The sequence below is a fragment of the Thermobia domestica genome, chromosome 13 (genome assembly GCF_964235325.1).
Source record: "Thermobia domestica chromosome 13, izTheDome1.hap1.1, whole genome shotgun sequence".
NCBI classification, from domain to species: Eukaryota; Metazoa; Arthropoda; class Insecta; order Zygentoma; family Lepismatidae; genus Thermobia; species Thermobia domestica.
Window position 1 is genome coordinate 176,921,661 of NC_137466.1, and position 23,440 is coordinate 176,945,100.

The window sequence follows — 23,440 nt, forward strand, 5'->3', positions numbered from 1 at the left end:
AATCTGGATTACCTTTCGAAATGTTTGATATTTCATGGAAGAAACAATGTTTAAAATGTCACATCCTGTCTCTACATAAGATTAGTAGATTGTTAACATTTACACGATAATACCACAGTGAAGACGATGTTAGAATTTTATATGAGAACAATTAGTTTCTGTACCGACAATTATGATTCTGAAAAATGGGAGTGATACACAAGTATAAATTATAAAGAGCAAACAGTGAACTTTATACCTTAGGCGGCAAATATTTTATTCTAGTTGCGGTGTACAGGCTTTCGAATAATTGAGTGTTTTTTTCCTATGCTTAATTCAGCTGCCAATTTTTTAAAATAGTTTTTCTCCTTCAGAACATTTCAAGCATATTCACGTGTAATTGCCGACTTCAAAGTGGACAACTACAAATATAATAAATCTCAAGAATACTTGTATATGGTAAATGTGCTAAGGAATATTTAGCCCTCCCCGCTGGCTTCAAACCTCTCTACTCAACTCTACACCCTAACCCTTTGTATCATTCAACTGCCTGCACTCCTTTGTAGAAAAAAAATACACTGATAGTCATAGTATGTATGCATGCATGCCGATTCATGGTCATGTTTAGGTTAATTTGTGCTAAAATTATAAAGATAGTAACATATGCTTTAACTGTTTTATGACTATTTTTTTCTGAAAACATCTGCAACCGGAAAATGGTGAGCTACCAATTTAGGAACATAATATGTGTGCCCACTCGCTGCTAATGTGTACTCTAAAGAAATGCGGTATGAAGCCAGTTGAATCCGAGTTCTTAAAGCAAGAAGTATCATTAAATCTTTACATAATGCAGTTAAGTAGATATTTGTAACCCGAAAGAAAATAGTAAATTTTACTCTTCCAGTGTTTTATTGTTCTAGAAAAATGAAAAGTATGTACAGCTGGTTAGCTACTGATTCTTGTAGTTTATGCTAACAAACAATTATCCTGACATCATAGAATAACAACCTGTTGTTATAGCATGTCAGACAAGTATAAAGGTACTAATAGAGAAAAAGTTCTGAAGATACTAAACCTCATGTTTTTTTTACAGAATGTTACAGATGTAAAATTATATCTATATAGATCTATTTACGTATAGCAATATGTCCGAAAACCGTCCGAACAGATTCAAGTTTCCAATAGATTCTCGGCTTTAGAAGATTCGCAGTGCACTAGTGTTGAGGATACCTGGATTGAAATTAGAGATAGCATTAAAATTTCAGCAAAAGAAAAAATTGGGACACGCGGAAATACGTAGGAACAAACCATGGTTCGACCAGGAATGCATAAAACTAGCAGAGAAGAGAAAACAGGCAAAATTACGCTGGCTACAAACTCCGAATGAAATAACTACACAAAATTTCGCAGATATCAGGCGGGAAACATCCAAAACTTTTAGAACAAAGAAACGCGATTTTCTGAAAGCTAAAGTTAAGGAACTTGAAGATAATAGTAAAAATAAAAATACCCGGGACATGTATAAGGAATCAACGAATTTAAAAAAGGCTATCAACCTCGTTATTATATATTAAAGAAATCTGACGGTACAGCTCTCACTGACACGGATAGCATCTTAAATAGATGGAAAGATTTCTTTAACGATATGCTTAACACGCAACCGAAAACTAGTGTGCGTGGAGAAAAGGAGATACACTCCGCAGAACCGTATATTCCAGAACCCAACCGAGTAGAAGTAGAAACTGCTATAAAGAAATTAAAGAAACACAAATCTCCGGGTGTAGATGAAATTCCGGCTGAGTTAATTTTAGCTGGAGGCGAAAAATTGTGGAACAAGATACACAAACTCATTCTCCTTATCTGGAACAAGGAAGAATTGCCACAAGAGTGGAAAGAATCAATCATTGTTCCAATTCACAAGAAAGGCGACAAAACTGACTGAAATAATTATCGAGGCATTTCTCTTCTGTCAACATCCTATAAAATCCTTTCAAATATTTTGCTAGCAAGACTGACCCCGTACGCAGATGAAATTATTGGAAATTATCAATGCGGATTTAAACGGAATCGATCAATTATCGACCAAATATTTACCATTCGCCAAATACTCGGAAAAAAGTGGGAATACAATACCCCGGTACATCAACTATTTATTGATTTTAGAAATGCGTACGACTCGGTTAGGAGAGAAACATTATACAACATTCTCACAGAACTTGGAATACCGAGAATGCTAATTAGATTAACTAAGATATCTTTAAATGAATCCCAAAGTAAATTGAGGGTAGGAGAATTTTTGTCCACGAGCTTTCACGTCGAAAATGGCCTGAAACAAGGAGATGCATTGTCGCCATTATTATTTAACTTCGTTCTGGAATACGCTATAAGGAAAATCAAAGATAGCTACCAGGGCCTAGAGTTGAACGGTATTCACCAGGTTATGGCATATGCTGATGATGTAAATTTAATACGTGATGATAGGAGAACAATAGAAAGAAATGCAGAGATCTTATTAAACGCTTGCAGGGACATGAGTTTAGAAGTAAATGCAGAGAAAACTAAATACACGGAAGTGCGTCGGGACCGGAATACGGCAAATTATGGATGCGCTAAAATATTAAATAATACTTTTGATAGAGTGGATAGCTTCAAATATCTAGGATCAATATTAACAGAGGAAAATCATATTCACGAAGAAATTAAATGTCGACTAAAAGCAGGGAATTCGTGTTACTATTCGGTTCAAAATCTCTTGTCGTCGCGAATTCTGTCGAGGAATTTGAAGCTTAAAATATACAAAACGGTAATCATACCTGTTGTTTTGTATGCCTGCGAAACATGGTCACTTACTCTGAGGGAAGAACATAGACTGAAAGTATTTGAAAACAAAATCCTGAGACGAATATTCGGACCCAAGAGCAACGGGATTGGGGAATGGCGGAAACTTCATAACGAGGAACTACATAATTTATATGGTCTACCCAACATTGTTAGGGTCGTGAGGCTTAGGTGGGCGGGTCATGTAGCTAGAATGGAAGAAAGTAGAAAAGGCTTTCAAAGTCTTGACTGGAAGACCAATCGGAAAACGACCATTAGGAAGACCTAGGCGCAGATGGGAGGACAATATTAAAATGGATCTCGCAGAGATTGGAATGCAAAGTAGAAACTGGATGCAGTTAGGTAAGGATAGAAGTCAGTGGAGAGCTTTTGTGAACGCGGCATTGAACCTCCGGGTTCCATAGGCCATAGAGTGAGTGAGTTAGTTAGTTAATATGTCCGAAAATCTACTGTCAGTGTTTAGAGAGAAGTGCAAGAATGTATGAAGACAATAGTAGACTACGAGGTTTTAAAGCATTAGGCGTCAACTGTTGCAAGAAATTAGTGTAATTGCAGCAACACTCGTTAGCTGATTGTCAATCTGCACCGGAAGATCTTATTGAAATACTACTGTTAAAACTGTTAATATTTTACGAATTTGAATTTCTGAAATTATTTCCAGACAGACAGTAAAGAAACTAGTGTTAAAAAGTCTTCCACCACTACAGACTTAATACTAAAATACATTATCGAAAATATTACAAGATTTCTGTAACCAGATCCAATACAATACTACATGTTATATATTAGTATTAAGTCTGTAGTGTGTGTGTGTGTGTGTGTGTAAAAAGAGACAGAAAGGAAGATTGCTAGTAACTAGATACACCGCATAATGTGTACAGGCAGTGATTCTCCGTGCCTTCAGAGCCCATATTCTATTAGCGTTCTTTTGTCATCTTTTCACAGTCTACCGTACGCATTGGCAACAGACCGGTACATACATATAGTCATACAATTATGAGCTGGATACAAACATAATTTTTTCAAGAACTGCTCCTGAAAGATATGAAACGTAAGTTCCCTAGCTTAACTGCAAATTAATCTAAACATGAGAAAAGCTCGGCACACATATACAGTATATAATGACTATCAATGTTATCATTTTTTATCAATTTTTGAATTATGACTGCAGGCAGTTTTCTGCAAATGGATAGGGTGTCAAAGATCCAGGGAGTGAGTTATTTGAAGTCACCATCACAGAGTATCTTTACTAAACTTCGAAAGTACTCAGTTGTTGGACTACGGCCGTTACCACATTAATTGCCCTTATATTACAAAGTTATGTTATAGACACTCAGCACTCTCGCATCCATTATTTAGCACTTTTATAATGAAAAATATAAAATTTATCTGGGTAGTCTCTTAGTATTTCGAGAAATCTATACTTGCGATCCATTTCAAATTATATATATATATATAAAGAACGAAGTAGTATGCCAAGAAGTCGAATTGCACAATAAAAACTATTGATAAAATATTGACTTTAAGTAGTATTTTATACATATCAAAAAGTATTAACAGAAATTCGGAATCACTATTTGATTTTTTAAAAATTGAAAAGTGGAGACGGGACTGATGAGCGCCTATAACGATTATATTTTGTATTCCTTCTTTTACTGTCTGGCACTCAGAAAAGTTCGCTTCACATACAATTTTTCTTGTATTAACTTCACAGACAATTTCCCTTGTTTTAAAGTATTTCAATTCCTCACTCCACAAATAAAAATCCACTTTGAGGCCTCAGTATTTTCAGTTGACACTTTCAACCATTTAAGTAGTAATATATTCCTAACATTTAACAACTCAATCAAAGCGAAAGCATTGTAAAAATAGGAAAAAGACGTTCAACTAGTGGATTATACTTCCCTCACATATTTAGAATACGCAAGCACAATTGCTACTATTCGAAATATAGCATTCTTGGAAAACCTTGCTTCTTAATTCTTACATTTATTCAATTATCTGAATTCCATCTTTCAATATAAGTCGTACTGTTATTACTGTCGTAAATTGCTGGAAAATGAATGAACCAGAACGAGCCAGTGAAGAAGAATAACGCAGAACGTTAAGTCTAAGGCTCAGAGGACGACGAAATATGAAATTTCGATAACAGACAAATAAAAATCAGTTGAAAGACAACTAAACGTATAAACTTTAAAGATGATGAAGAGAAAATGAAATCTTTTGAGTTTTACGTCCTACGGTTAAGCCGGTTACGCTAAAGGAGACGGTGATAATCAATAATGAATTAAATGGTGGAATGAAGAAAGTGGGAGGAAACGGGAGAACCCCGAGAAAACACACGCACACGGTGTTTGTCCACCACAATGTTCACTTGGCGGGGCTGGGATCGAACCCGCGAACCCAAAGCACCAAACAAGATGAAGAGAAAAACGTACAAATGGAAGGATATGTACAGAAGTTCCACTTTCAGTTAGAATGCAATGGAAGATGTGGAAATAAAGCATGGAATACAGGTAGGATAACGGGGCTGGATATATCAGCCATTCTTTGTGATAAGTCAAAGTGAAAGGAAACTCTTTACAAGATCGTAACACCACCCGCAATGCTGTACGAAGCAGGTACTCGAGTAAAAATCTGTACCAGAAAAAAATCGGAGTAGCCGAAATGAAAATCTTCGAATAGATGTGTGGTGCTACTACATTGGATAAGATCAGATCAAAAAGGACAGTATAAAAGAGGCAGCGTTAAAGTGATTAAGATGTTGAAGAAAACACGAATGAGAAGATTACACAGATACGGACATGATACGAGGAAAAAGAAACATTATGCCTGCACGACAGTGGAAAACATGGAAGTAGAAGACAAAAAAATGGAGAGGAAAACCTATTGTGTAACTACGGACTTAAGAGAAAGAAAGAAAATCATATATGGCAATGAGCAAGATGAAAGAAAATCGTCAAAAATATCAACCTCATGTACGCGGGAAAGGACAGAGTTTAGAAGAAATCAGCGACCTAATTTCGAAAATGAACTCATATGAATATGACATCCAACAACGTAGATGTTCTTTAATGGACATAAAGATCTCTACGTCGATTATAGCTGTTTAGTATTTAAAACCACTTCAGAGATATGAAAAGCTTTAGTAAAGCCATATTTGTGGGGGCTTTTTTAAAACAATTGTTGCTTTTATTTGCTTTTATAGAATTACAGCAATAGTCTTCGGTAGTTGTCACTACGATAAATTCTCCGAACTATGTAAATTTGGAATCTTTTCCCAAATTTTACAAGTGTTTATATCTTCAAAGATGCTTTGACACATCAAATCACTGTAAATGTTACTTTGTTTTTTACACGTATTCAAAACCTTGTATGTGAATGGATGCAGTTCTTACCTCAAGAATTTTTCGAAATAAAGCATACTGAAAAAAAATTCAAACTTTTGTAACACTGAAATGTATGAAACTTTGAAAGACGGTGATGACGGTAAAAGCAAAGAAAAAAAATGGAAAGATAATCAGCGAAAAAAATCAAGGAAGATAGAAAGATGCTGAAGACTTGTGTGAAAATAAGGATAAGCCGTACAGTTTAGATGTTCGTACCATATGAAGTACATGACAATAATAAAAGGTTTAGCATTCTTCGCACTGAGTATGAAACTGTCATGCGGAGATTAAGAATGAAAAGGCTACCAGGATAGACTACGCCAATCAAATTCATTAAGAACATAAGAGTCAAGATCAACAAATAGTTTTTCCGACTCTGCAGTGAAATATATGTAACAGGAGAATACGTAGAAGATTTTCTGAAGACGATCGTCGAACTGAAACACGTGTAAATTATATAACTATTAGTATCATATCGCATACAACAATCACACTTCAAATACTGAACAAAATGTTGATTGGAAGAACAAATTAATAAGCCAAAGACGAACAGATCGGCTTCAGGAGAGATAACGACGTAAGACATTCAACTGGGTATTAAGGGTAGAAAAAAAGAAACATGTATATCTTGTAGTATTGGTCTACAAAAGTGTTTTGACTGAGTGAACTGGGATTTGTTATGGGCGTTTTAAAGAAGGTTGTATAGAATGGATAGATTTGACTTACAAGAAATTCATATATGAACCAACAAGTTAGAGTTAGAGTAGGGAGGAAATGACACGAGAGTGCAATTGGAAAAAGCGTTCAAAAGGAATCCTGTCTCTCGTCAACATTATTTAACATCCATCTGGAAGAGTTAGTAAAAAAAAAAAGGCCTACATAACGAAGACAGCATTTCGGTAAAATTACTAGGTATATATGGTTTGCACATGATATAACACTTGTTGAGAAATCTAAATACAATATCAATACTATGTGAAAAAAAACTTGAGAAAGAGCTACGGAAATACGTGATGAAAATAAGTTAGAAAGTCAAAAGCCGTAGTGATTGAAAGGAAGAGGTAAGCATCAAATATAAAAGAATGAGGGGAGTAATTCGAACAGCTGACAAATTTTCGATACCTGGGTGATGTTATTAGTGATATGAAGTGCAAGCCTGCAATAAAAGCATAAGAGCAATGACGAAATAAGTCTTCAGGTGCAAGAAGCGTCGTTTTGTGTGGATTCTTCAACAGAGTTGAAAAAGTATGGGGAATTCTGCTGCATACGACAGAAATATGCACATTATCCAAAATGATGAAACACAACTCTAAGCTTTCAAGTTGTAGGCGTGGAGAAGAATGAAGAGAGCCAGCTGGGTTGACATAAAGAGGGTATTAGAAATGGTAGGATATAAAATAACTTCATATTATCGAAAAGAGGAACAGAAACTGGTTTGACATTGGCTGAGAACTGTATCACAAAGTGCGTGCTAAAGGGTATAGTGGCGAAGAAGGCTAAAACTGATGAACGGTATCAAAGCAGAAAAATCGTAAGTGAGTATGAAAAAGTTAGCTCAAGATCATAGAGCACGGAAGCTTTTCAGCTGTGGTTAATTATTTGTCAGTAACTTTCGTAAAAAGCAGTAGTGTACGCAGAAATTTTTCGAATGGACAGTTAAACAATTAATTTGATATTCTTCCAGGACGCGTGAGCTACGCATGTATATTTTAATACGCTAACTCTTCATTTTTTCAAAACATTTTCTTTTAAGAGGAAATATAAAGCCCCCCAATAAAACCCTTTGCATTCCTCGCTGATGGAAGCCTCCGAAGTTTGGTTGCTTTTCAATGTTTGTTAATTTTTGTTTAACTTGCAATAATTCGAAGCATCACCCTTAAAAAAAAAAAAGTGTTGTATCAATGGTAATTTGGTATCATTGTGAAATATGTGTTTCCGTGTGGATAACTGCATGATACAAAATTTCAGCGTTTATATATATACAGATGGTGATCAGAAAAATTGAAACACCTGTAGTTGGCAACACGTCAGATGTATAGGTTGGCTGGCAGTGGTGTCCTCGCGCCCGCTGGTGGTGGTGTGTTAGGTCGGTCTCCACACTACGTCAGGCGCAGTGGAACAGTAGTGTCCAGTGGCTGCAGAAGACGGAGGTAGTGTAAAATGGCAGACCTCTCAGATATTCAAAGAGGGCAAATTGTTGGTGCGCGGTTATGTGGAGTGAGTGTGACGGCAGTGGCTACTATGTTAGGTGTGTCACGTGGGACAGTGTTGAAGGTGATGACGGCCTACACAACACACAGGAAAACCACATCGGGGAAGCGGAACAGTGGTCGGAAGAAAATCATGAGTGACAGGTCACGCCGGGTATTAAAGCGCATTGTAACGTAGAACCGTCGTGCCACTGCGGAGCAAGTGACGGAGGAACTCAATCAGCACCTCTCCCATCCTGTTTCGACAATCACAGTTCGCCGCGAATTACATGACATAAACTTACGGGGTCGTGTTGCACGGGCCAAACCGCTCATCAGGGACCATAACGCTTTCGCACGCCGCAAATGGTGCCGCGACCATGCAACTTGGACCGTTGAGGACTAGAAACGTGTGATATGGTCGGATGAGTCATCCTTCGACCTATTCCCAACCACGGGCCGTGTTTATGTGTGGAGAACGCCCAAAGAAGCTTATGATCTGCAGTGTCTCCGCCCAACTGTCAAACACGGCCGTCTCGGTGATGCTGTGGGCCGCCATATCATGGTTTTCATTGGGTCCTGTGGTGACACTTAGCGGACGAATCGCTGCCAACGATTATGTCGCAATTTTAGGAGACCACTTGCATCTTATGGTCCGGATGTTGTTCCCGGACAATGACGCTATCTTCCAGGATGATAATGCACCCATTCACACAGCTGGCGTAGTTGCAGCGTGGTTTGAGGAACATCGGGATGAAGTTCAAGACCTCTCATGGCCCACCCAATCCCCAGATCTCAACATAATTGAACATTGTGGTCCGTCTTGGAAACACGACTCCGGCGACGATTTCCACCTCCATCCTCTCACACAGAACTGGCCGATGCCCTGCACGAGGAATGGTGTAAAATTCCACTTGCTACCATTCACGACATGTATGCCTCCATCCCATGTCGCATCAAGGCTGTTCTGAAAGCGAAAGGTGGCCCGACACCATATTAATCTGGTAAGTTGCAATTTCGTTCAGGTGTTTCCATTTTTCTGATCACCATCTGTATGTTAGTTTAAAAGTTACAACGGAGTATCACAATATATGATCCAACCTGTATATATACATACATTGTGAGTGAGTGAGTGCAGGGTTTGTCTTATGGAGGCTTAAATTATTTAAGCTATGTCTCCTCTATAGTTACAGATTTGTCAGCCGAATAGGCAAATTCCTTGCGCATTACATTTTTTTTTTTCTAAAGTAGCACAATTTCCCCGTACTTATAGGCTTTCGATTTCGGGCGTGGAAAGATAAAAAAAAAAAAAAATCCTGGTTCCATGAGATAACATTCAAAAACACGTTTATGAAGTCAAAATAGTCTGCACATGCATTCAGAGCTCTTTATATTTTATTGATTCTGCCTTCCGAAGAAAATGTATATGTACAATGTAGATACGCAAATAAGAAATTACAATAAATGCCGCAAGAACGAATATTCTAACACCTTATGTTCACTCTTGCTAGGCATGCTTAGAAAGGAAGTTTGTTTCGCGGCCCACAATGAAGTTTAAAGAACGGAGGCATGACCAGCACTGAGGGATAAGGTGCCGGAAAAACAGTGTTCCACTTACTCTATACGTAATAATGGATTTTATATGCAAATAGCAAGCAATATACTACCAAGGCACTACATAAACTAGAAATTATCTCCTCTTTGAATACGCTTTCCATCGTCAAGCTTCGTTTTGCGATACATGTCTTTCTTCCCATGGTTACTTCGTTTGTAACACTAGGGATTCCTTCTTATGATACACACACTCTCCCTTTTCCTATAATACTAGACAACTATTTCTAATGTTTTCCTTTTATACAGTTGAATGTTGATATCCAATACCTTTTCTTTCTACACTAGTACCGCAGGTACATCTTTAAATACTATATCTAAAAAATCAGAATATTAATGTACTCTCAAAAGTACAAATTCGGATAGATTTGCCGTTTTTTCAGAGCTTTGGCTATGATGGGGATCTATATGACATGAGAAACTACAGTTTAATGTGAAATCCGAACTACGATAAAGCATTTAGACTTCAAGGCACACCCAACGAGTATCGAGTTCGAAACTACTTGCACTTAATCGCGCACGTTAGCCATTTAACTATCGTGCGGCAGGGGACAACTAAGATATTGATTTCCACCGGCGCCGTACCTTCTACAGCTTAGCAGAATAGTATTTTATGCGTAAAGATGATGATTACAAGTACGAATTCATTACTACCGTATACGAAGCTGTATTACTCACATTGTATTAAATGTATATGAAAATAGAAGAAATCGGATTTTATATCGTCAAGCCTTCCATATGTGCGAATTTCAAGACAAAAAAAAAAAAAAAAAAAAAAGTGAAAATGCACAACTACACCAAAATCGAATGGGTTCTCCGGCTAACCATGCAAATGTTTCAAGTAATAGGGTTTCAGTCGATGCTCAATCACTGAGACTACATTAACTATACCATAAGCCGTACTGTGCTTGGGAAACACATTGTCTATATTATAAAATGTTTCTGATCGTTAAATTATATGTATCTATGATAAATGCAAGAAATAACATCTTACGAGGCAAGTTCAATAATTATTGTCTCTGCCGTATTTAAAATATTTGAGCTGGGATGGCGGATAGGGGATATTGTAGCCTAATGCTTTAGATGCCTATATGCTAAATTTCAGAACCATAACTGCTATATTAATATATATATATGCTGTTTCAGGTGTGAGAAGTGGCATCCCTAGCTTGAAAAATGGAGAAAACCTAACAACAAGCTGTCATCAAGTACCTCCAGAAAAAGGAGTTAAGCTGAAAGGAGATTCGTGAGAATATGATCATGAGAATATGATCAGTGGTGCCGCGACTCCCCTTGCGGCAGGGAAAGCTGTCAACAGGCCACTGGTGCTGGTCCTCCACGAATCACGTTGCAACAGTTAGCAGACATCATGCACAACTCTGTAGGGTCACTGGAAACCATTGTGCATGAACACTTAAGATTCAGAAAGTTGTCAAAATGATGGGTACCCAAAATGTTATTTCGTGAAAATCACAAAGACAGATTTCGATGTTCAAGAGCTGGTTTGGAGGTAAAGGGGGCAGATTTGAAAGAGTTCTGTGATAGATTTGTGACAGTGGATGAAACGTGGCTCCACCACTATGATCCCGAGTCCAAACGACAGAGCATGGAGTGGCGGCACAGCAATTCCGACTTCCCGCAAGGTTATGTTCACAATTTTTTGGAATGCGAAGTGTGTGCTCCTTATTCCTTACTTGGAGGTTGGACACACTCGCAGCGGCCTATTATGCAGCCCTATTCCGTAAATTACGCGAAGTAATCAAGAAAAAACGGCACGGGATGTTGCAGCGAACAGTGCTGTTTCACCAAGATAATGCTCCGGCCCACAAAAGACATCTTACTGGTGCCGCAATCCATGGTGCTGGTTTTGATATTTGGAACATCCTCCCTACTCACCCGATCTCGCCCCTAGTGACTTTAATTTGTTCCCCAAGTTGAAGAAGTTCCACTCAAATGCAGCTGTTATTGAAGCTGTGGAGGAATGGCTCAGCCAGAGACTTTGAATCTGCTGGCATGGCTTTACAGCATAGGTGAAAGAAGTGCATTACTATGAAAGGAAACTTTTGAAAAATAATACTGCTTATATGTCAGGGACAATAATTATTAAACCATTCTCGTATTAGAGCAATTTGTCCAAAATTGTGAATCCCTCATTCGACTTAAGGTCAGATTGCGCCTCTTTTAATTCTTTCTGTATCATTGAATTCGCATCTAAAAAGGAGTAAATTTGACCAAAAAAAAATTGTTTTCCATTCTTTTGTCATATTCCTTACAATAATAAACTAGATAAAACAGCTTCTTGGTTCCATCCCTCACGCCATGGTGTCTAATATCTTGTCCGTAAGTTCTACGTTTCCACCCCCTTCCAGTTCTTTGATATTCATTTTCGCAAATCATCCGTCTCTTTAGTCTACAGAGCGTGGGACTAAAAATTTGTATTAATTAATTTATTTTTACCGGTGTGTCACGACACGCAATGTACAGGCTGTGCTGCGAATGTTCGTCTCAAACTTTGAAGAGGGTATGAATTAAAAGACGACGACGTGCAGACAATCTAGGTAAACATACTTACATTTATATTAGTATACATACATACATTTATGTAATACTCACTTCTTTCATAGAAAGTTAGAGACCTTAGAGATTGCTTCTTAAGTGAATTGCATTACCGGGTGCAGATTAACTTTAGGAGGTCTTACTCGTTACGCGTATAAATGTAGTCTGGAGATTCGTGCTGAGAAAACTACAGTGCAGACCACTAACTTGTGCTTGGTGGCAACCAAAAAAGCGGAAATTATATCTAATTTTGTGAGGGTGGACGTGTCAGCTAAGGTGGATAGTTAGAAGACACTTAATAAGGAACAGAAACACACGCTTTTCGTGTGAAGCTTTGCGACACTTCAATAATTTGTTTGTACACTGCTGTCCCACAGCACTTCACTTCATCAGGGGTTCACTATAAAGTATGACATCGTAAACTGTATACTTTGTATTTCGTATTTTTACCTTATCGTATACGTAAGAGGTAATATTTAGAGTACAGTAAGACGAGTTACTTTGAACATCAGGGGTTACTTTGCACAAAATATGAAGAGTTTCACAATCCTTCAGGGCAGAACCATGAACAGTAAAGAGAAAGTTTCAACTGCCTCGTAAGATAGAACATCTAATTGTATCTTGGCTATAGTGCTGGCGGTTAACATTAATTCTACTTACCGGGAGGGTTCGTTGTTGTAGAGGTATGGAAAGCAAAGACTAAGGCCGCCGAAATTTGAAAAATATCACGTACAAGAATTTCCGCCAAAGCTAAGTCAGTTTTGTAGAATACTACTGTATATAATGGGACTTTGATGCACTAGTTGAAATTGAAATGTTTTACAGTCTTAAAAAAGTATAACTTGGAGAAAGCGATTTCAGTCTCCACTCGGAGTTACTTTGAACATGTAAAAATTACCGCTTAGATAGGAAATTATTATTACTGGAACCTCCTGCATTCTAAATTTAGGTAAATTTCCTATTTAGGTAGATGCCGGCATGAATGTCGTTGGAAAATAAATTATGAACAGGAAAGTGGTTTGAGAGGGGCTTCACTCACAAAGGCTTCGTTTCTTTTAGTAATCACTAACTCTTTGGGGAGGGGAGCCAGATTCCAGCTTATACGCATAGGAATGACTAACATTAGATTTTTTAAAAAGAAATCATGCAATTTGGATGTGCTTCAGCCTGAAAGTGTCAAACACCGTAATTTTGCATTGATTACAGTTCGGATGATATTCTTGGACATAAGGAATAATATAAGGCAAACCAGTTCACGGGGATGTTTTTCTGTTTCTGAGTTGGCATTTTTGTGGGACATATGCTAAACTATTAGAATGTGGTTCCTGCCGGTACCAGAAAATACATAACTTTTTTTTTACAAATATCGATAATTCAAACTAAGTACTGATACTAGTTCCGTCATTCTAATATCAATATTTGTAGACTGCATGCAGTTTTGTATAGAAAGTAAAATGTATACATACTGAAGGGAAGACATTGCAGAGACGTTATGTTCGTATGATGAGCATACTTTTTTGCATGTTGTGTAAAGTAACCCCACCTATGGGGTTACTTTGAACCAATGTTTATATTTTAATAATTATGGTCATACTGAATGTTTACTAATGAACTTGCACTAATGTTTTCCTTATGTATCTAGCTACTGTATGTTTAAAATGCAATGTTCTAAATCATTACGTTTGTAAGTTACATGCGATTTACTTTAAAAGTGCTTAAATCTTGTGCAATATTACATCTTAAATCTTAGGGTACTTGTTCAATGAGCTTCTAAAGTAATAGAACATTTCTTCCATAAATTTTAAAACTTTATATTTACTTAAGTTGTGACAGCACCAAAAAATTTCGAGATATTAGATATTCAGACTCTAGGCTGTGAAAGAATATCACGTCAGCTATTTTGGATTTCTTTTGTGTTAAAGTTTCAAAACAGTCGCTGCATCTCTGGTGCACGAGCTTCAACCTACCAGTATCTGCTCGTTGTATCGGCTTCTGCACTTAAAACAAGTACTACTAGTCTGCCTTCGTCCTTCCACACAGCTCGATGAATTGCAACGCAAATCTCCCTATGTGTGCAAACAGCTTCGAATAAAACATGGTCTCAAAATGAGGTAATTGGGGTGAAGAAGCAAAACTAGGTAAAAATAAACACAATACACGAGAAACGAGTTATTGTTACGAAAGGGTAATTAATGGGTGAATAATCTGTGAAGTGAATAGAATAGAAATGCAATGTGTGCAATGGAGGGACTCGAAATGTTGTCAGGAGAGGGCAAAAACTAAGAAAAAACACGGAGGCTGTTGCCGATCTATACAAACTGTGAAGTAAGTATAAAATTAAACTTCCTGTGAAACACCTAACCTAACCAAAATCAAGCTATATTTAGCAAAAAGTATTCACTTGTAGAAAAAAGTTTGGTCTCCCAAAAGCAAAATTAATCCCTTAAAATTAGCAGCAAAACATTTTTAACTCCGAGACATTTCGTTCGCACTTCTATGGTGAGGGTTGTTGTATGTAATCGGAAAATAAATATCAGTACGACAGAATTGTGTTCTGAGAAAAACTGTGGAAATTATCGTGCAAACGTGGGTGAAAGAAATATAACGATAGCAATAAATGTTACCTTATTCTCGAACTAAGTTGTCCGTCTCCTTCTACCTTAATGGCATGATTGTACGACGTTAAACATAAAAAAAAAAAAAAAAACTTTTCACTTGTAATCATGATTATTTTGCATCTAGAAAGTTGTGTGATTGTATCCTCCTGCTCCAGACACGTTGTCGATCCGTATGGACTTTACCCGTAAATTTCCAAAACCTATTTTGAATTTTCAATCTGCACCTAAATCTGAACGAACGAAAAGTTATCAGTATACACCACTATTTTCCAATATCACTAATAAGTAAACTATTAGTTAACCAACGGTATTTTTGCCAAATTTGTTATACTGAACTTACTTTCTGTTGAATTTTTGCATATTGCGAAATACATTGAAGTTTACTTACAAAAACAGAGAGCAACGTTTCTATTTTCGACTGGATATCTCGACGTCTTGCATCTTCATCGAAGAGATCAAGTTTAAGTCTAGTCTCAGCTAGACAGTACCTACACAATTCGTAGTAATTAGCAGTTGAATTTGTTTTCTTCATGATTCAACGATCTTCTATTGCCACTAATTCTCCGGACTTTATATCGTTGTAGGGGTTGTATTAAACTTGATAATAAAGAGAAAATATTCGGTATGTTTTCTTCTCGTCGTGAAAAGTTAAAAGAAGTAAAAACTTCTTCCTGTATTATAAGCGTCCATTTCTACATAATACGGCGCTATATCTATATTTCCCTGACATACGCTAACAGTAGAATCAGAGTTGCCAGACATCCTTACAAAATGACAAAAAAAAAAAAAAGTCTGCTAAATACATAACTTTATGTTGGTACTTAACAAATCATATTACTTGTCCTGAGCCAGATTCCTTACTAATTACCGCCAAATCTGCTGTAGACAATACAGGAAATATGTTAATCGAACTATTTAGTATGGCACTAATCATGTGTCAGAACGACTCAGCATAAGATCCATAGAATTAAAATTATTTGTTGTACTAATTTAAATACGTTACATTGCAATCCCCGCATTTTTTTGCGAAAACATTTGCAGAACTACACCCCTATTTCATAGTGATTGCGTCAGCACAATGCAAGATCAGCGATATTCCATAATACATCTAGTTTTGCGATATGTCATTAGTGAATTAAATATGCGTTTTGGAACGTCTATGCCTTCTCAAATGTTTACACAGTCTTAACGTACTCTTCATTTTTGACACAGTAGGTTTCATTTATGTTTTTCTTATTCGATTACATGAGAGAGAAAAATGTAGGAAATAGTTTTACAAATCTACAAAAATGTATAGTACCACTAAATGAGGTACAAGGAAAAATTCCTTGAATAATAATGTAAAACTAATTTCGGACATTAAGTAATTTCAGCTCTCCGTGCTGATCTACTAGCTAGCGTGTACGTTTTTAGTATACGTGGTCCTGAGTACGATTTCCGGTAAAGTGCAAACATTTCGTTTTATAGCGATTCACGTCATTAATCATGTGTCTCCCTTAGCTTAAAGGACATATTTTTGGGACGTTAAACTAAAAAATGAAGTACTTTCGATTGCAGATTACAGTGTTTTTCAGATTATATAAGTTGCATGGCCTTTAGCGGGCTTTCTGCTTTTTGCAATCGTAGTTATGCAGTGTTGTTAATTTATAACACGCAATAGTATATACTGACTTCTTACGCCATATTAAATGTTGTCAATACCAGACGCGCTACCTAGGAATATTCTATTAGTATATAAACTGCTACGTTTAACAAGTAGAGAAATAGATTATGAACACGCATGTGCAAACCACATGTTACTAAATCAACTGGTTGTCATTGCCTTTAAATGTTTCCCTATCAAACAATTGTGAAAATCTTCAAATTACGTTGTCTCGCATAACTGCTAAAATATCTTGGTTCGGCTTTTCTTCAATATTTCCCTCTTATATGAAAATTAACCCTTAACCTATCACGGGATGATAAACAAAATAACTTACACTAATACTACTTGGGCTCCTTTTACTTGGAGATACATATGAACTAGGCCTTTTTCAATAAATATTTTTATATGTATAATATAATATTGTATAAGTATTGAAAATAAAGAAAGTAGAAAATTCTACTTTTTTCGAAAAACAATTTGGAAGCAAAACGATTCTTTAGGTTGAATTGAAGTTAATCCATATTAAAGTCTTTTGCTTCTAATTTAATTATTTCACGCTATTATTAAACAAAAATATTGAAAATAAATGTATCAATATCGTTTCATTCTAATGCCTGAATAATTCTGAGGAAAAATCGCGGGTGGCTACTCTCGATCGTAGATACCATAGCTAATGTGTTTCTAAATACTTAGCATCACGCGTTAGTGAAACTCTTAGTTCAACACTAATAACACTTCAAAGTTTCTGAATACGGCTGTATAAGTTTTTGTGGTCCAATTTGGAGTAATACTTGTATGTAGAATGAGGGAGCGTACTTAAATAATGACAGGAACTTATGTAAATTAAATAAATGTATTACTCCGATACTGAGATTGTTACTTACCCTATTATCTACATCATCCACCATTCCACATATGAGCTTAATTTTACTTTTACAGGACAACAGCTAACTAGGGGGAGATCGACATGAGTGCCGAAGGGAATAAATATGGTGTTAGATACTCAAAAACACTTTTACATGTGATAATATCGTACTACTAAGATTGTACTAAAGCGTGATTTTAACTTCTGGTTTCAGGAACACCTTGAGTATGCTATTCAAATACAGTCAAGAAACTTAACATTAGAGCCAGAACTGGCGCTGCAAACGCGCTGCACTTCCAACTGTACTACTTAATAGCAAAAGTGCGCTAGTATGGCAGTGTGTGTTATAAATGGCATTTGTTTGGAGTAAGAAAACACCTAACTTTTTATGCAGTCTATAAGTGTACAGAGAAATTTAAGAGAAAATTATAATCTGTTTCGCTGTTAAATTACACATATTCTTACATATATGAAAATTATTCATTTGAAAAGGTGTTTTCACGTGTGAAATGAAAGTATTGTCGTGATCTACTTACTGGTTTCTTAACTGCAGGATCCTTATTCAATTGACTCAAAAGTTGAAGTTTGTACTTCTAAAATCATGTATGTGAGAGAGGTTTATAATACTAGAAACTTACCCTTCAAACGCTCATTGACGCAACTTTTGCGTTATGGATTTAAACCTCAATAGTTCAACCTCTAATTAAGCTAGGAAGGTAACTTCGGTATCAATGTGCTTTTAAAGAACGAAACTTTCCACCGATATACATTTTATGTACATGGGTACCACGGCGGAGGGGTAGAGGACATGGGCGCCCGCAGGATTTTTCCAAGGGGGGCAAGATACACACACACACACACACACACATATATATATATATATATATATATATATATATATATATATATATATATATATATCCCACTCTCTCACACACAATCACTTTAAGAGACATGTGCACATAATTCTTCATGTCAAAGTGATCACTTTAGCACATAGTATGTTTTCATTTACTATATAGTAAATATATAAAAAATAATCAATATATTAGATAGTAGGATAGTATTGACAGGAAAAAAGGCACAATACAAGTAATCTACTTACGGTTCATTCACTGGTATTCGTCGAACCGAAATTTAAGCCGTGACTTAAATAACCGCACAAGTTCAGCTGAAGAGATATTGTAAAACTCAATAAAAACTGTCATTTGTTGGAAATGTGAATGTTGGAGTTTCTTATGCAGTAAAACAAGGACGATTTTCAATGTGCAAAAAGAACAATACGAAAATAAATGGAAAGTACGAGGCACGTCTTCATCAAGCTTGGTTCAGGAGCGAAACTGGAGCAGTGAACTGTAGTGAGCAAGTAGATACTTGTGTCGTACATTCCCTCGTTAGTATATGAAATTTTGAAATGTGAAAATAATATAGTTTTGCTAGCCGCATTTGTATCTCAATTGAATATGTTTTTTCCTCTAATAACATTTGTATCACATGTAGAAACTAAATATAAGATCATGAGATATTTATTACGGTGTAATGTTTCAAGGACATGACCCACACTTTAGTCTGGTGTTCCAATACTAGAACCTAGTTTCTCATATTAAAACGCATCCTTTCGTGCCTGATGTTCCAATAATGGAACATGAATTATTTTCGTCATCAATATTACATCTGAAAGAAATACACTATTGCTTTTTTTTTCATCTTAAGGGTCTTTTTTCATCTTAAAACTTCATAATAATGAAGTTTTAATTAATCGGAGAACTGAAAGAAAAACTTGGGCAAAAGAGGGTTAAAAAGCATTTGGGCTTTTCAAGCGACCCTTTGTGTCGTTCAGATTTCATGTGATATCGTGCTGTTTCGTGAAACTTTTTACAGTTAGTAAAATGTCTAATACAAAAAAAAAAAAAAATATCCTGAACACCATGATGAACATAAGTAATACACACGTGTGACACACAGGTTCCTTAAAACAGAGTAGTATGATAACCAGGACCCATATTCCTTTATCCACTGATGTCTGAAAGGACGAGAATTTCCTATTTAAAACATCTTATATCCTTTGCCTCTTAAAAAGTTTTATATCCATTCTGAACACTACACCGTTAACAGAGATTAAAAGAAAAAAAAAAGCAGTCACCGACTCCTGAAAGCAATTAAACTCAAACATTTGTCACCAGAAGAGCGTATAAACGCCAACCTTTTCGAAAATCCTGGGAGGGGCAATTGCCCACTTTTGACCCCCTTTGTGGGCGCCCATGGTAGAGGGTAAAGTTCGTGTTTTCTTCAGCAGATTCTTTTGGGGGTCCATTCCCCCGTTGGGGTACACTTATTAAAAAATGGTATGTGAAGCAATTAAGTAGTCTATTACATTATTGCTGTATATGATGTGTGCAGCAAAAAGATGTACACATAACGTGGTACTATGTGTACGGAGACGGAGTGAGGCGACGTCAAGTTCAATTAATTTTTATTCTACGCATAACATTTTTGGAGAAAATTTCCTGCATTAAACAAATTCATTACGCTTTTCTTTTTAGTAAACCAAAAGATTTATTTTCTTTCCCCCCACCCCCACACACACAATAATTTCTCGTAGGAAGAAAAGAGGAACTAACATAATTTTCATCCCTACATTCTTGTATACGAGTTAAACTTAAAATTCTATTTTTCATACGCTTTAGGACTTTTGTTTCTCGTTCTTCGTCGACGAATGAAACGGGAATGCATAAATGTTATGTCGTTGGAATTTGTGTTCCATAAGCTTTCCAACGACGTATAAATTATTCTTTATAAAGATAATTAGTGACAATTAGGAGGGCCACAAACGTGAGAGCCTACGATTTCGTTCAAATCCCTGGCGGATGTAATAAGGTTAAAAGCCATCGATAAGTTTACTTTTAAAGATAAGTCGCCTGTAAACTAAAACAAGAGCGGATCCAGGATAGACTTCTGGAGGATAGTGAAAGATTGTGTTTTCTTTCTCACTGGGCTCTTGCAGCCCAGCGCTAAAACTGCCGCTGGGGGTTCGCCCCCTGGACATGTCTATGAGCTGAAGATTGCACGAAGTGTAGGGAGGGCCATAAATTCAATGTGTAGTTACAGAGAGGAGTAAATGCTTTCTATATAGGGATCTTTGTTTATTATTAATTAAAGCATTCAATGCACAATTTTTACACTTGCATGATGTCAATAAGTGCATGTAGGGATGGTACCGAGATCGAGACCGAGAGAGACCTCTATAGGTCAAGACAAGACTTAGGTCAGTCTCAAAAGTCTCGGTCTCGACTCGAATACTAACCCTTTTAAATTATGGCTTTTTGAGGTATTTTGTAGACTTTCACTCAATCATCTATTGCGTCAAGTCTATTTATCGTAGGATCATGGCTCACAGGGGTGCCCACAAGGGGGGGGCTATGACGCAAAGTGCGTCATTGAAATATTTAGGGGGGTAAAATCTGTAGAAATATGTTTCAGGGAGTGTAAAAATTAATCGAAAAGATTTTTTCATGGAAGAACACTTACGGGTAGACAATTGGGGGGGTGCGTCATGGACATAAGGGGGTGGGCACCACTGATGGCTCATACCCCGTTAGTAAAGCAGTGTTCCCAACTGCGTCCGTACAATTTTCCTAAATTGTACCAAATGCGTGAAATTTCCGCTCAAAGTGGGAAAAGGAATTTTCTTTTTAAAAAATCCCTTTTTTATCGCGAATATCTCCCCTTTGGTATGGGATACTATCATACGAATGCTACTAAAATACTTTACTTTATAGTGAAGAGAATGAGATAAAAAGAGTGGCCCTGAGGTTAATAGTTTTGATGCTACAGCCGATTTACATATTTTCCTTGATAATAAATTTTTAGTGAATTTCTATACTATCATCATCATCATCAAGACTGGTCATTGTGGGAACATGAATTGTACCTCTTATTCTTTACCATGAGCTAGTATTTCAAACGGTACCACTCGCATGTCTCTAGCGTGTACCATAGTGCAGAAAATTTGCAAAAAGGGACATTTTTATCAAAAATCCTTTTTTCCCCGATTTTGGGCCCCTCTGGCCGGCCCCTGTGCCAACCCACAGACTCTCAAACATACTACATACTATATGTAATAACAGTACGAAGTTTCAATGTTATATCTTGAAAAATAAGAGAGGAAAAAATATTGCCCCATGTGCAAACAGTATCAGCTTTCACCTATGTGAGCAATGGCTAATCTATTTTTATATAAAAATTTCCTGATTCATCCCTAATTATCGTAGAGACATGATTGATACACCGTTATGTTTGGTCAAAACCAGTCTTTTGAACGGTACCACTTGCATGTCTCTAGCATGTACCATAGTGGAGAAAATTCGCAAATCGGGGAAAAAGGGAATTTTGACAAAATTTCCCTTTTTTGCGGATTTTCTCCACTATGGTACATGCTAGAGACATGCGAGTGGTTCCGTTTGAAAGACTGATTCATGCCAAAAGAAAACGAGGTACGTATCATGACTTTAGAATAAATAGTGATAATACTGTAGATACTTTACTAAAGTAATTGACTAAAAATGTATAAAAAATGAAAAAAAAAATAAAGATATCGAGATTTTTTTGACACACGTCTGTTGACTCTAGCAACATGAGTTCTACCTCACTTTATTCAGCGTAAGGAAGCTTTTCAAATGGTGCCAATCAAATTTCGCTATCGTGTACCTGTAAAGATAAAGATGGGAAAAGGGAAACTTTTCTTTAAAAATCCGTTTTTATCCATTTTGGACAAGATTTTCCCGCTTCTGGTACACGATAGGGAAATTTGAGTTATACATTTCAAAAGCCTGTCTCATAACGAAACCAACGAGGTACAAACCATGATTCTAGGGTAAATAGCAATGTGTCAGGGATTTAAAAAAAAAAACTTCTCAAATATACCCTTTTTTTAAACCATCGTACCTGTTTGTGACATCACAGCCCCCAGACAGAGCACGCGAGGCTGCAAAATGCCCATAAAATATGTTCTATGATGCTTCCATATTTGAATGAATGCAAAAAACCCGGTCTAAAAGTCTTTACTAGAGACTGATAAAGCAAATTCCGAAGGTCGACGCCATGGCACAGGTGTTGTGCCATCATAATTTAAAAGAGTTAATATTAATAGTTATTAAAACTGCCTTCACTCAAAATTTGTTTCGTTGCTGTGTTAGATAATATGGGAACGGTTGACTAATTGGCGTATTTCGGAGTGGTAAACGAGCTCAAGCCCCTTCCGAAATAAATTTGTGATCTTTTTTTTTTTTTTTTTTTTTTTTTGCATTGCACGTACAACACAAATATTTCTTAGTCGTTCCTCAAGCCTCTCTCAAAAAAAATCCACTGCTGATATAGTCCTCCCTCTCTCTCTCTCTCTCTCTCTCTCTCTCTATATATATATATATATATATATATATATATATATATATATATATATAATGCTGAGATTTTGTACCAAGTTGTGTGAAATACTACTAGATAAACAAGCAGTGTTGCTAACATAAAATTATACTTTCTCAAATCGCACTACATAAGGTATTATATTAATAAAACCACAATATCACATAGGGTAAAGGTAGCAGTGGTCGGACAGTTAAGGGATATTTTCACTTTAACTTCTTCAGGTTTCGTTTTCGTATATGACAGTCACACTCACACTGTTGAATCTAATTCTTTGCACATTTCTAAATAAAAATAAGACATTCTAACGCACAATATGACACATATTT

At 36.5% G+C, this 23,440-nt stretch overlaps 1 protein-coding gene across 2 annotated transcripts in view; it reads right to left on the bottom strand.

Annotated features, from left to right (window-relative positions):
* The window catches only part of LOC145668787 (uncharacterized), a 95,467-nt gene that overhangs the window by 22,101 nt on the left and 49,926 nt on the right, over window positions 1-23,440 (bottom strand). The window contains exon 1 of one of the 2 annotated variants that reach the window (XM_081736950.1): window positions 15,569-15,929. The exons of the other annotated variant lie outside the window; for it this stretch is intronic. Within the exon in view, the coding sequence (XP_081593076.1) occupies window positions 15,569-15,712 (144 nt within the window). The 5' untranslated portion in view covers window positions 15,713-15,929. Of the gene's footprint in view, window positions 1-15,568; window positions 15,930-23,440 lie in introns of those variants that run through there. 2 annotated transcript variants of the gene reach the window in all.